This window comes from Micromys minutus, assembly GCF_963924665.1.
Source record: "Micromys minutus genome assembly, chromosome: 2".
In the NCBI taxonomy this organism is placed as follows: Eukaryota; Metazoa; Chordata; class Mammalia; order Rodentia; family Muridae; genus Micromys; species Micromys minutus.
In genome coordinates, this window is record NC_137971.1 from 88522736 (window position 1) to 88535322 (window position 12587).

Below are 12587 nucleotides of genomic sequence, written 5' to 3' on the forward strand. Positions count from 1 at the left end.
CTCCACATGCATGCTATGGCATGCACACTCACACACATGAGCCTCTCTACAGGTTTCCAGTGACCTAAACCCTACTGTTGACACTGCTTTGCTGGATAAAGTACTCTGACAGATAGTGATGTAATGTGGCAGAGCTGGACAGTGTCAGGCTAACGTTCCAACGAAACAGGAACATATGAGGTATGTAACAGAGCCAGTTCATCTGCAGGAGAGAGTGGAACAAACACACGTGCAATGCAGTCGGTGTTGAGCAGAGGGCACAGGTCCATCCTGGCTTATCCCTCAAACTGTTTCTCTCATTCCAACACCAATTCTAATCTACCTCCGAGTCTTAAAATAAGGAAAAAGGAAAACGGTGTGATGACACATGCCTTTAGTCTCAGCTTCCAGGAGGCAGAGGCAGGAAGACTTTTCTGAGTTCAAGACTAGCCTGGTCTACACAGAAAGTTCCAGGCCAGCCAGGAAAACATAGACCCTGTCTAAAACAGAAAGGAATTTTCAAAACTAAAATCAAGTGGAGTTTCAGTGATTAAAGGAAAGCTTTTTAAACTTTAACAGATATACGTCAACATAGCTTAATGTCTGATCTGAAATCTCTTATTTTTTCAAACTCCTATCCAAATAGACCAAAATCTGTGTAGCAAGTCTTTCACCAAAACGACTACTCTAAAACACCCAGTGACCTGTTCACTGCTCTGAATTTGCTGACTGCACAGAGAAGACCTAGTGTGGAACACGTCAAGCCAAAGTGTAAACTGACTTTAGCTCAGCCAGACCTGAAAAGCAGACAGGTCTTTTCTGCTCAGAATCAAACCTTTAACATGCAGCTCCGGCTTCTTGAAATGTTTATGTGAACTCCTGACCCCCGAAAAGGACACCATTCATAGGAGGTTGATGGAAATAATTGCTCTAAAAGATTTATGAGCTTTTAGGAAAATCTGTCTTAAGCAGTGGATTCCTGCAATCACTGCCCCTGATCTGCCCCTAAAAACTTTGCAAACCTGAACGCAAGATGTTTTCCCCAAGTACCACATCAACTGAATTTGGAACACAATTATTTTTAATATATTTCCCCAAAATATTTTAAAAGTTAGATGAATTTTTTTTCATGCTACACATTTTAAAAAATACTGATGAATTTGTGTGAACTGTAACATTGCAGTCCAACCTACTAGGTGGAGAAACAGGCAACCAGTTAGCCGATATGAGGCTGAGTCAGGCCTTTGTAGGGCTACAACAAAAGAGACCCAAATAGTTGAGTGATAGCGTTAACTACGAATTTCTAAACCCCGTGGCTTGAAAAGCATGGCACTTAGGAAAAGACACGCTTCAAAACACCAAGAGAAAAATGAGCATGAGATACGAACAGAGGGTAGAACAGACATGCCCAAGGGGTTAAGGTGGTGTCACAGTGTGGGGGAAAAACACTTAGAACTAGTTTTGGACTTACCCTTTTAAATCCTCCATTTAAACATCTTACCTTCATAATTTAACTATATTGGTAAAATAATTCATATGTGACCATGTATATACGTGGAATGTTTTTCACACAGGGTGTGAAATTAAAAACTTAGAAACTATAGAAAATACCAATAAGCTAATTTTTACAAGTTTAGCCTTCTCACTAAAGAAAGAAATGTACCAAACAACAGTGAACCAACCCTTTTCCTTTATGAAATTGCTAAGGTCATTTTTTTAATCCTGGTGATTATTTCTGACCGCAGGATAACAAGGGAAAGACCTGCTTCAAACTCAGCCAATGAAAATAGAGACAAAGAAATTCTTTTGAAAAAAGATTTGAAAAATTGTGTCTAAAGCTTAAACATATTAACATTTTTGGATTACAGATTGCCAGGTTAGCCAACTGTACCTGATCATCCCTATTCACTGCATATCTAAAATCAAGTTTAACTTGGACACTGTAGATTTAAATAATGACCCTAGTTGATCTCTGTAATTATACCTCTAGAACATTCTAGAGCCAGAAGAGGATAGTCACCACAGCAATGCCACATATGGTGAGGGACTTAAAAGAATCTAAACGCCACTATTAGAACTGCTGCCAAATAAACGGAGGCACATTGATATAACTGACCAAGGGACACATGTTCGCTGCAAACTGTACAGTGAAGGAGACAGACAAGAAACTGCTGCGCTATGGGCAGACAGGACTTCTGCTGAGAAAAAACTGTCAGCAACTCTCCTGGCCATGTGCTGGTAAGGTTCTGGACAGAACTGTAAGGGAGCCAGCAAAAATAAGGCTCTGGAGACACATGAAAGAACTCAGAAAACACAAAGGGTTGTGTTTACAAGGACTCTTGTGATTACATGGAGCTGCCTAGACAGTCCAAGCTACAGGCCCTATTTTAAGATCAGTTCGTTTGAAACTGTTTTCTGTGTTACTTCCCCTTCATGTTTACGATCATAAACATATCCACAGGCTCTGGACATGCTACAAAGGTATGTTCAGGAGACCATTGTACTGCCTACAGCCCTGACACAGGTACATGACAAAGGCACCAGGCAGGCAGCCTGGATAATGAAAATATTGAATAACCCACGTAATGAAGATAATGAGGGACTGCTCATTGTTGAGAAAGGCATGGGATGAGATACACTGACATATCCCTCCAGAACAGAAAGGAGGCTGGGACATCTGGGAGGGAGGCTGTTTAATCAAAAATGACATCACTTATGGATAAGGATGTCTCAACTTCCAACATCAACTTCTCCCTCACAATTTGATGTCCCTGTGCCTGCCCCCTGCATGTGCACATATTTTCTGATTCTGAACAGGTCTGCAGGGCTCTAGCATTAGAGCCTTGTATTAGAAAACTGTACCCCAGCCTTCAAGCTCAGTTTGAGCTTAGGTGGCCACACTAGTGGATCCCTCTTTCACTCCCCACCATCCTTTCTCTGGCTTCCCAGCATCCTCTATCTCTCTATCCCTCCAATGGCCACATCCCAGTTTAGCTACTCCTCTTACCCATCCCCAGACAATATAAATCCCCCATCTGTTGACCTGCCCATCTCTTTGGAAAAGCAATTGGATGAACTAAAGCTATAGCAAGTTTGCAGATTAATCCCTCATTCCCTTCCCCTACAGCCCAGCAAGTCCCCAGGCCTGACCAAGAGAAATCACACACACACACACACACACACACACACACACACACACACAAAACTGAACTATACTTTGTGCACAAATGTAGTTGTAGGGCAAGAATCATGGGCAAAAACAAAGAAAGTAATAAAGCAAGCAGGTTCTAGGTTGTGGTTTAAAACCCCACTAAGGAAGTCCAGCAAGTCACAAATATAATTCTAGGGGTGGGTGTCTATCTGACCCTGAATCTATCACCTCAGAAGAGAGTTATTGAAGACCACAGGAAGGCAGGATGAGTAGCTTACATAGCTTGACTAGGCTTTTTACTCCTGCTGAGGACCACGGGGGTGGGAGGAGATGCACCCAAAGCTATATGAGAAGTAAGACAGGGCTGGGAGATGCAGAGAGAAGTCCTCTTCTCTGGCCATTGGCGGCATTCCATTGCTGGGTAATTATGTGTCCCACAAGTCAACTCATGCCCCAACTCACCAGGCTTCCCTCAAGCCACTCCTTTATGTAGGCAGCTGTTGGTCCAGGGATCTGGCTCAGGAGGGCTTCTCTTTCCTGAGGAAGGGCCAGCATCTCCAAGGCCAGTCTCAGGTCCTCAATGAGATGGAGCACAGGCATGGAGTTCAAGCAGGAGGATGGAGAAGACAGCTCAGTCTCACAGGTAGCATCACTGAAATCTGCGGCCGTCTTAGTGCCTGGAACAGAAGAGAGGTGGAGACCTTGGTAAGAAGAGTGGATGCCATAGACACTGAACTTCTCAGCTGGAGGCTTACTCCTACCTCCCCATGGAAACAGGGCAGCAGCATCTTTATACTGACCTACAATGGTAGGAAGAGAGACCCCTAAGAGCTGAGTACAGCCCGCTGAGCCCGGCAGACAAAACTAACACATGGATACAACTGATAAGACGCAGACAGCCCTCGCCAGTGACCAAAGCCAACGAGTCTCACTCCTTCATCTTTCCAAATGTACTTGTTTCCTTTTGAATCAGTATCACACTCCAAAGTCCTCCCATTCACTTATGGGATTCTGCTCCTCTCCCAGGGCTGGCCTGGACACTGCTATCCCTAGAACACCATGGAAGTGACTGGGGCTTAAGAGAGGACTGATGGCTCCTGTTCTTCCTCTCCAGGGTCCCATCACCTTGTAGCAAAGGCCAGCTACCCCATAGAGACAGCCCCAACTGCCACCGGCCACCTCGCTTCAGTGACAGACTTGAGCAAAGCCATCCTAGGTCCTCCAAATCCAAAGTAGTCATCCCAGGCAACATAATATGAGCCATTCCCTATGGAACATAACCACAGTCGGGGAATTATAAAGAAACGAATGGCAAAGGTTGGCCTGAGTAAGTTGGGCTAGTTGGGCACGGTAATGAACAACGATACTATAAAATACAAAGGATTACTATGCTCATTCTGGTGTTGGATTATAGTGAAGCGGGATTGTTCTGGATGCTCCAAGTGGGAGAGTGCTACACTAAAACTATAGTAGTTCTATGCAGATCCGCAGCCTGCCTCCCCATGAGGGACTGAGCGGGCTCTGACAGCAGTCTACGCCAGGCATGGCTGAGTTTCCAGCACCTAGGAGACGTTGAAATGCAATTTGTTCGTGACTACACACATATTCAAGGGAGTAGCTTCAGAGAAAGAAATAAGTGCTCAGATTTCCTCGGAGATCTGGGGTGTGGGGTCAGTTCCTTCTAATTTAGTATGTCTAAAATAGGACTGGTTTTTGTCTTGCTACACCCTATCATTCAACTACAGAAAAGCCCAAACTGACCTCACAGAGTCTGACAAAGGATGTCTGTGCTTTCAGCAATTGGACATAATTTGTAATAGTATAAAGTTTTAAGGCATTTGGACTATTAAGGCTGATAGGGTAAGACACCTAAGGTTAGGACTGCCCTGAAAACTGGTAGCTGGAAGGCCACTACGCTCATGTGCTTGGCATCTAGCTTCTGGTCCATTTATATATGCTTTTAGAAGCCAACATCATTCTTGCCAAGCAGTCTGCAGAGGAAAAATCCATCCAGAAGGAAACAATTAGCACAGAATTTGATTGCCAGTTTGCCTTCTGAAAATGTATGAGAGGGAGAATCATGGGTCACAAGCCACAAACAAGTCAGGCTCCAGGAAGCTAGGAGACAGAGCAAGTACCCATGCCCTGGCGCATGCTCAGCACTTTCCTACAGATCCAGTTGAGAACCAATTGGGAATTGCACAAGCCAAACCTCAGGAGAAAAAATGGTTAGAAACTTAGCAAGCCCTCCAAAATCCACACAATTGCTCAGCAATCACTCCCCTGCGATACACAGCCTTTCTGTTTTTAAAATCTCTGAGTGTACACACTTGCACGCCTGTGCTCACTAGCACACGCGCACATGCCGTGGTCCGAGTGCAGCAGGCAGGATAATTTGGGGATGCTGGTGTTTATTCCTTCCACTGTGGATCTCAGGGACTGAGCTCAGGACATTGGGCTTGCACAGCACGTGTTTTTACCTACTGAGTCATCTTGTAGGCCACATATGCTAACTGCAAAGTGTTTCATACAGGTGAAGTGTATAATGAGTTGGGTTGAAAGAGACTAAAAATAGAGGTTTTTATTAACTTTATGTGATGGTGTGGGCTTGGGTATTTTATACCACATCCATAAATGGAATTTTAGAGACATGGATTATATATATTAAAGTATAAGAGTTATAAAGGTATAGATAAAAGTTGGATTAGATTAAAATTTGGTAAGCACAACAGTAACTGAGCAAAATATAACAAAATACCGCACACCTACTATATAAATTTAACTTCTACATTTAAAAAAGTTTGAAAGTCCCACATCTAACAATTATAATAAGACAAAAATAGATTCTTCAAAAAGAAACACTTATAAATCAGTTTTTTAAAAGTCTGAATTCATTTCTCCCATACAAAGCAGGCATACAGTTTTACATAGTTAATTCTGAGACATCTACAAAAACACAGAGAAAATTAAAATATAGACATAAAATGTTTTCTGGATAGTTCATGGAACATTTAAAAATTGAAATTCAGTTTTCACTAATAAAATTAATGAAGTTGAAAATGCAATGATTGGGCTGGAGAGATGGCTCAGTGGTTAAGAGCACTGGCTGCTTTTCCAGAGGTCCTGAGTTCAATTCCCAAAAACCACATGGTGGCTCACAACCATCTGTAATGGGATCCAATGGCCTCTTTGGTGTGTCTGAATACAGTGACAGTGTACTCATATACATTAAATAAATAAATCTTACAAAAAATGCAATGTCATTGTTGACAAGAAGATAGTGTGAACACTCAGAACCTGTTCAGAGATGCAGAAATTAGCCCAATTCTTTGTAATAAGCAATCTGGCAAGATATTGTAAAAATATCCATGCTTTTTTAACAACCAACTCCAATTTTACAAATCTAAGAAAATATAATCAGATTTGCATCAAAGATTCCGACACAATAATGATCTCAGTAGTTTGCTAATTCTGAAAAAGTTAAAGGTATACAAACCACCAACTAAGTGAATATTTAAATTACTTCTAGAATATTCAAAAGTATAATTTATATAGTTATATATAAAAGAAATGACTGTCCAAAGAACCCGAAACATGGATCCATACACCTATTTGTAAAATATTTATTGAGGGGCTCAAGAGATGGCACTGGCAGCTCTCCCAGTGGACATGGTTCAATTCCCAACACAACCATCTACTACCTCTGGTCCCAAGGGATCGGATGCCCTCTCCTGGCCTTCATGGGCACAACATACATGTGGTACACAGACAGACAAGCAGGCAAAACACATAAAATAAATAACAGAAAAGTTTTAAAAATATAATTAATGCATATATATATATATATATATATATATAGAGAGAGAGAGAGAGAGAGAGAGAGAGAGAGAGACAGAGAGACAGAGAGAGAGAAAGAGAAAGGGGGAAAAAGGGAAGGAGAGAGGGAGGGAGGGAGGGAGGGAGGGAGGGAGGGAGGGAGGGAGGGAGGGAGGAAGGGAGGAAGGGGGAATAACTTTTTTAATGTTGGCAATCACCTTCAGAAGTGAGAGCTTGCAACTTGGCTTAGATTGCACAGGTACTCCAGGTTCAAACATGTTCTATAAATCCATGCTAGATATTCGACAACATCAGCATAAGAAATTTCAAGTAAGTACGTGGTGGGGGGTGGGGTATGCACTGTTATCTTCCTCAGTTGCTGTTCACATCATTTTTTGAACTCATGGCTTCAGCTTGACTCACCAGCCAGCGAGTTCTGGCATCCAACTGTTCTCCCCCATCCCCAGCATCGCGGTTACAGGTACATGCACCATGCCTGGCTTCTACATGGGTACTGAAGACCCGAACTCAAGTCTTCAAGCTTACCCAGCATGTACCTACCCACTGAGCCATCTCCTCGGCCCTCTGGCCCTTCTACAAATAGTAAAGCAGTAAGTGAATAGACACATCCTCCCCCTGAGCCCTGATGAGCTTTAATTCACACGCTGAGTGGCACGTGAAGAACTGGTACATCTTCAAACAGTCTCAGAAATCTACAGCCAGGTCACGTGATCTGCAGAAAAAACGTGCAAAGCCTGAGGGGACCTCCTGGCATGCAGGCAGAGCAGACCACCAGGAGTCCCCTTCGCCCACAGTGAACAAAACAGAAAAGCTGAAACAGGCCCCCAACTCAGAGTCATGCTTGAAGGAGAATTAAAACCCTGGGAACTGGAAACAAAAACTGAAGTGAATGGTGAAGCAAGTTCCCACTGATTCTAGAGCAGGTCAGGTCCCGAGGAAGGACCCCACACTGGAGCTGGGCCCATGTGCCAGGTGAGAGCAGTTATGCTCAGTGGAAGTCTATAGAAACAGTAGCTATTAATACTGTGTGTTTCATTCAGGAGGCTCTGAGAAAATTCACCCACAGCAGAGAAACTTGCAGGGCCCCAGGCATGTCTGTAAAGGCATGCTTACCCATACACTGTGAAAAAATGCAAAACACAGGCCTCTGCATACCACAAGTGCAGATCAGATGCCTATTTTGCATTCTTTCCTAAAAAGAAAAAAAACCCAAAGAGAAATCAGTACACAGCACACACAATGGTCCAGAGTGGACACCAGCTACATTACAAAAGGCACAGTCTCCCATGACACAAGTTCCCTCCAGATGACCACCTCCTCCACAAACATTACAACCACAAATCAAAATCAAAAACCCGAGTACAACAAATAAGAGAATGTGTGCCTTAATCCTGGGGTTAACAGAACAAGACAATAGATTAACAATGCATGTGCCTTTGTACCCGGCAAGGGATTCCCCCTAAATTATTTCTCAGAAAAAGGTAATTCAACTTTAAGTGCTAAAAACGAGTTTCTCTGTCTGGGAACACACTATTACGTTATGTCAAATGACAAAGCTCTGTTTAGGGAATATAAGTCAGCACAAAGGTTTGTAACTTCCCAGGCTTACAGAAATGGGGGGGGGGGGGAGTTTTCCCAACTACAGATGTGCAGGTCCCACTCCAGAGAACTGAATTCAATTGGTCTCAGATGTGATCTAGGGTAATAAGGAGGTTTCCAGGCATTCTAAGATGAAGCCAAAGAGGAGGCTATTATTACATTAGGAGGTCACTCAACAAGCCAGTGCTGGTTTCTGGTGCATACAGAAGGAAACTGCTACGCGAGAAGTCTTAAGAAGCAAAACCCGAACTTAACATACAGTAATTTTGTTCAATTTATTTAATTTAATATTCAAATAATTGTTGAGGATAAGACAGAAGCAGAAGTACAAGATTTTGTTAATAGTGCTCAATGACAAATTTTTATCAGTGTATATTGTCTATAAACAATAATAAATGTCATGGCATTGTGCACTCTCCATCAGAATAGGTACTTTGATCAAACTTCTAAAATACAGCCAAAGAAAGAAATGAAAAACTATCAATAATCCTACAAGAAACAAAATCCTATAGCAAACCAAGGTTCATCAATAAATAATCCTATAAAGAAATTGTATTACTGTTCTAATGTTTTTGACAGAAGAAAAAGCAAGCCAAGTGCTTTCACAAGTCTATCAAACAATTCCAAACTATTTAGTCTGGCCTAGAAAAGCGGGACTCACTTTGTAAGGACAGGGTGCAGAGACAAGTTTTAGAGAAGACGGTGAATGGTGCCTTCTCACACATCCCAGAACTGTGTATCCCACTGATTACCACAAAAGAAAATTACAGCCCGTCTCACTCACGAGCTCAGATATATAAATCCTATGCAAAAATATGAAAATCCAGTGACGTTTTGTGTAAAGATAAGAATCAAGCTCATCTCCCTCAGGACGTGATAAACCAAGCAAACACAACCAGACAGAAAGTGACACAGATCTGTTGATAAAGGGCGTGGAGATCAATGTCTCCTTTCACTAGAGCACGCTTTCTTCAAGCATGCACATACTAAACCGAGCTATACGTGAGGTCCCAACAGAAAACCGAGAACTCAGGGGGAGATCACATGGTTTGAAGGTATCCCCAACGTTCATCCTTGGACTGGATGTGGCCCATTTGGTAGTGTGCTACCAAGCCCCAGATTTGATCCCCAGAGTTAAACTGGATTTGGTAGTGTGTGACTGGAATTCTCGCACGACAGAAGCAGAGGCAGGAGAGTCTGCAGCTATAGTAAGAGTTCAAAGCCAACCTGGGAGACATTACTGTCTACAAAATAAGCAAACATGCAAACCTAATCCTAACACAAAAATAGTGAAATGTGAAATTTTGAAAAGATAATTAGGAGCCAGGTGTGGTGTAAAATGCCTTGGAGGTCACACGTAGGGAGCTATGGCAAGACAGTTGTAAACTGGAGTTTAGTCTGGGAAAGTGAGACCCCCATCTCCAGAAAAGGTGCGGAGAAAGGAAGGAAAAAAAGAGGGGAGTGTCTGACAGAAAGAGGAAGGAACCTTAAAGGAAGAACGGAGGGAGGGGGAATAAAAATGAACTAAAGGGGGGAAAAGGAAAGGAAAGATGAAAAGTCAAAGGGAAAGGGGGAAGGGAAGACAGTAGAAGGAAAAGGTAATTAAATGTGTGAGGATTCTGCCTTCAGGAATAGACCAAGGACTTCCTGGAAAATGGGCCAGTTATGTCGGGGGTGGGTTCCTAATAAAAGCACGAGCTCTGCCCTTCTTCCTCCCCCCTCTTAGGGAAGTTCTTGTCCTCTGCCTTCTCCCGAGGGAAGACACAAATGCTGTCCCATATCAGACGCTACAGCAGTGGAGCTCAACCTCCCTAATGCTGCAACTCCTTGACAGAGTTCCCCATGGTGTGATGATCCCATCAGAAAATTCTCATTTTTTTCTTCACAGCTGCAATTTTGCTACTGTTATGAATTACAACACAAATACCTGTGTGTTCCAATAATCACAGGCAACCATAAGGTCGTTGGACCCCAAATAAGTCACAACCCACAGGTTGAAAGCCTGCTGTGTTGATACTGGGATTTTCTGACTGGATTTAGAACAGCGAGAAATTTCTTTATAAGTCACCCAGTCTCAAATGCTTTGTTACAGGAGCACAAGAAACACGAAAACATCGCTATACCAGTGCTTCTACAGGGAAAAGGGGAGATTTCACTAGCGCCACATTTATGGTGTCTCCGCCCCCTTCTTTCAGTTGACACCTTCCCACCAGAAGCCAGCCACCCCCACTCCCATCCCCCGTCCCAAAAAAAAGAATGTTTCCTCTTACTGGCTAAAAGAATCCATTCCTTCTCTCCACAGCGATTCATATTCTGGGGACAGCTGAGACCAGGCTACCTCTGCAGAGTGAAGTCTACAGCCCAGCCAGAAGCTAAGTTCAATTTGTGTTTGGGGGATGGGTGCATGATGGACAATGTTTATGATCCTAATCACAGCTCAGGTCAAGCCAACTTCCCACATCAGTAATATAGCAGAACTAATGTTGTCATCTCCATCTGTAGGACTGTTCACTCCACCTGACCCCAAGTCTCCATTCTAGTTCCTGACACCTGTCAATGTGTCACCTCACATGGATTGAGGACTGTGCAGGTGCCACTGAGGTAACCCAGAAGATGCTTAGACAGTTGTGACTAGCCGTCTTTGGTCTAAAGAAGGAGAAATGCCACAGAACTCCGACATCCATTGGGCAGACAAATAAAGCAGGTTACACAGAGAAAAACTCCTAAGATACCTGTAGATACAAAGATCATGTGCCTTCCAAAGCCATGGAACTAGCGGGGAACTTTGAAGCTCAGAACCTTTGTGGTAAAAGCAACTGATTTGGGGTTTGGCCTATAAGTAGCTGCCGAATTCTCTGAGGGCTATAGTTTGAACTTTTTTGTTATATGACTTTAATGTGTAAATTTAATTATATGTATGTAGGCATGAGTGTGTAAGGATTTGTGTATGTGAGTGCAGTGCCTGCAGCAACCAGAAGAGGGCAGCAGCTGCTTAAGAAGCTGTTAGCGTACCTTGGGTGCTGGGAACTGAAGTCAGGTCCACTGTGAGAACAGAACACTCTCGACAGCTGAGCCTTTGCTTTCACCTCCTACTATCTGACCTTCAGTGGGCCACTTGAAGGAAGGGGACATGCCTTTAGTACTGAGCAAAGGTGAAAATGAATGGAAGATCTCTGTATAAAGCCAAGATGCAGAAGTAACTTCAGCCAATCAATTTTAAAGACAGCATTAAACCTTAGGTCTGGAACCAGAATACGAACACACAATTCAGTATTTGTATAACATGCCTAGAATTCCAGGGGCCAAGGTCCACAATCTAAGCGCTGAGGCAGTAGCTCAGTTGTAGAGTGCTTGACCAGCATACATGAGGCCATGACTTCAATCCCAGCACCACACAAAGATAGATGGATATAAAGGCAGCCATCTTAGGGTTGCTGAGATCCAGAGGACAAAAGTAATCACCAAGGACAGAGAAAATTCAAATAACTACACTTACAAGTTACTGTAACCGGAAAACAGAAATCCCTGCATGTAACAACTAGAAAAAGATGTGTGCCCTGAACCCACACGGAGCATTAGTGAACAGCAGCAGTGGTCTAGGCCATCCATCACACAAATATCAGTTGTAAGACACAGGTCACTGCGAACAAATGCAAGGTAGAAATAAACTTAAAATACATACAGCTGTTTCTGTTTTACGGTGATATTAGGAGAGAGAAAAGATACATCTAAGAAAATAAGAAAATGAACAGATAGTAAAGAAATTAAATCCAGATAGAAACGTATAGGTATGTAACCAAGCAGACACACACACACATACACACACACACACACATACACACACACACAACACACACACACACACACACACACACACATATACACACAACTGTCTGATAAAGCCCGAAGCAGCTAATTCAAAGGAGTAACAAAAAGATCATTCCTAGCAAGATTGATCCAATGTAAAGAGGGCACAGATAATACAATGAATAGAAACAGCCTGGAGAGACGGCTTGGTCAG

The 12587-nt window shown here is 42.9% G+C and overlaps 1 protein-coding gene across 10 annotated transcripts in view; it reads right to left on the minus strand.

Annotated features, from left to right (window-relative positions):
- Positions 1-12587, minus strand: part of PPFIBP2 (PPFIA binding protein 2) — a gene marked incomplete at its 5' end in the record, with an annotated part of 153001 nt that overhangs the window by 90705 nt on the left and 49709 nt on the right. For all 10 annotated transcript variants that reach the window (XM_080912717.1, XM_080912709.1, XM_080912718.1 and 7 more), the window contains one exon: positions 3593-3807. In XM_080912717.1, the coding sequence (XP_080768843.1) occupies positions 3593-3807 (215 nt within the window). The remainder of the gene's footprint in view (positions 1-3592; positions 3808-12587) is intronic.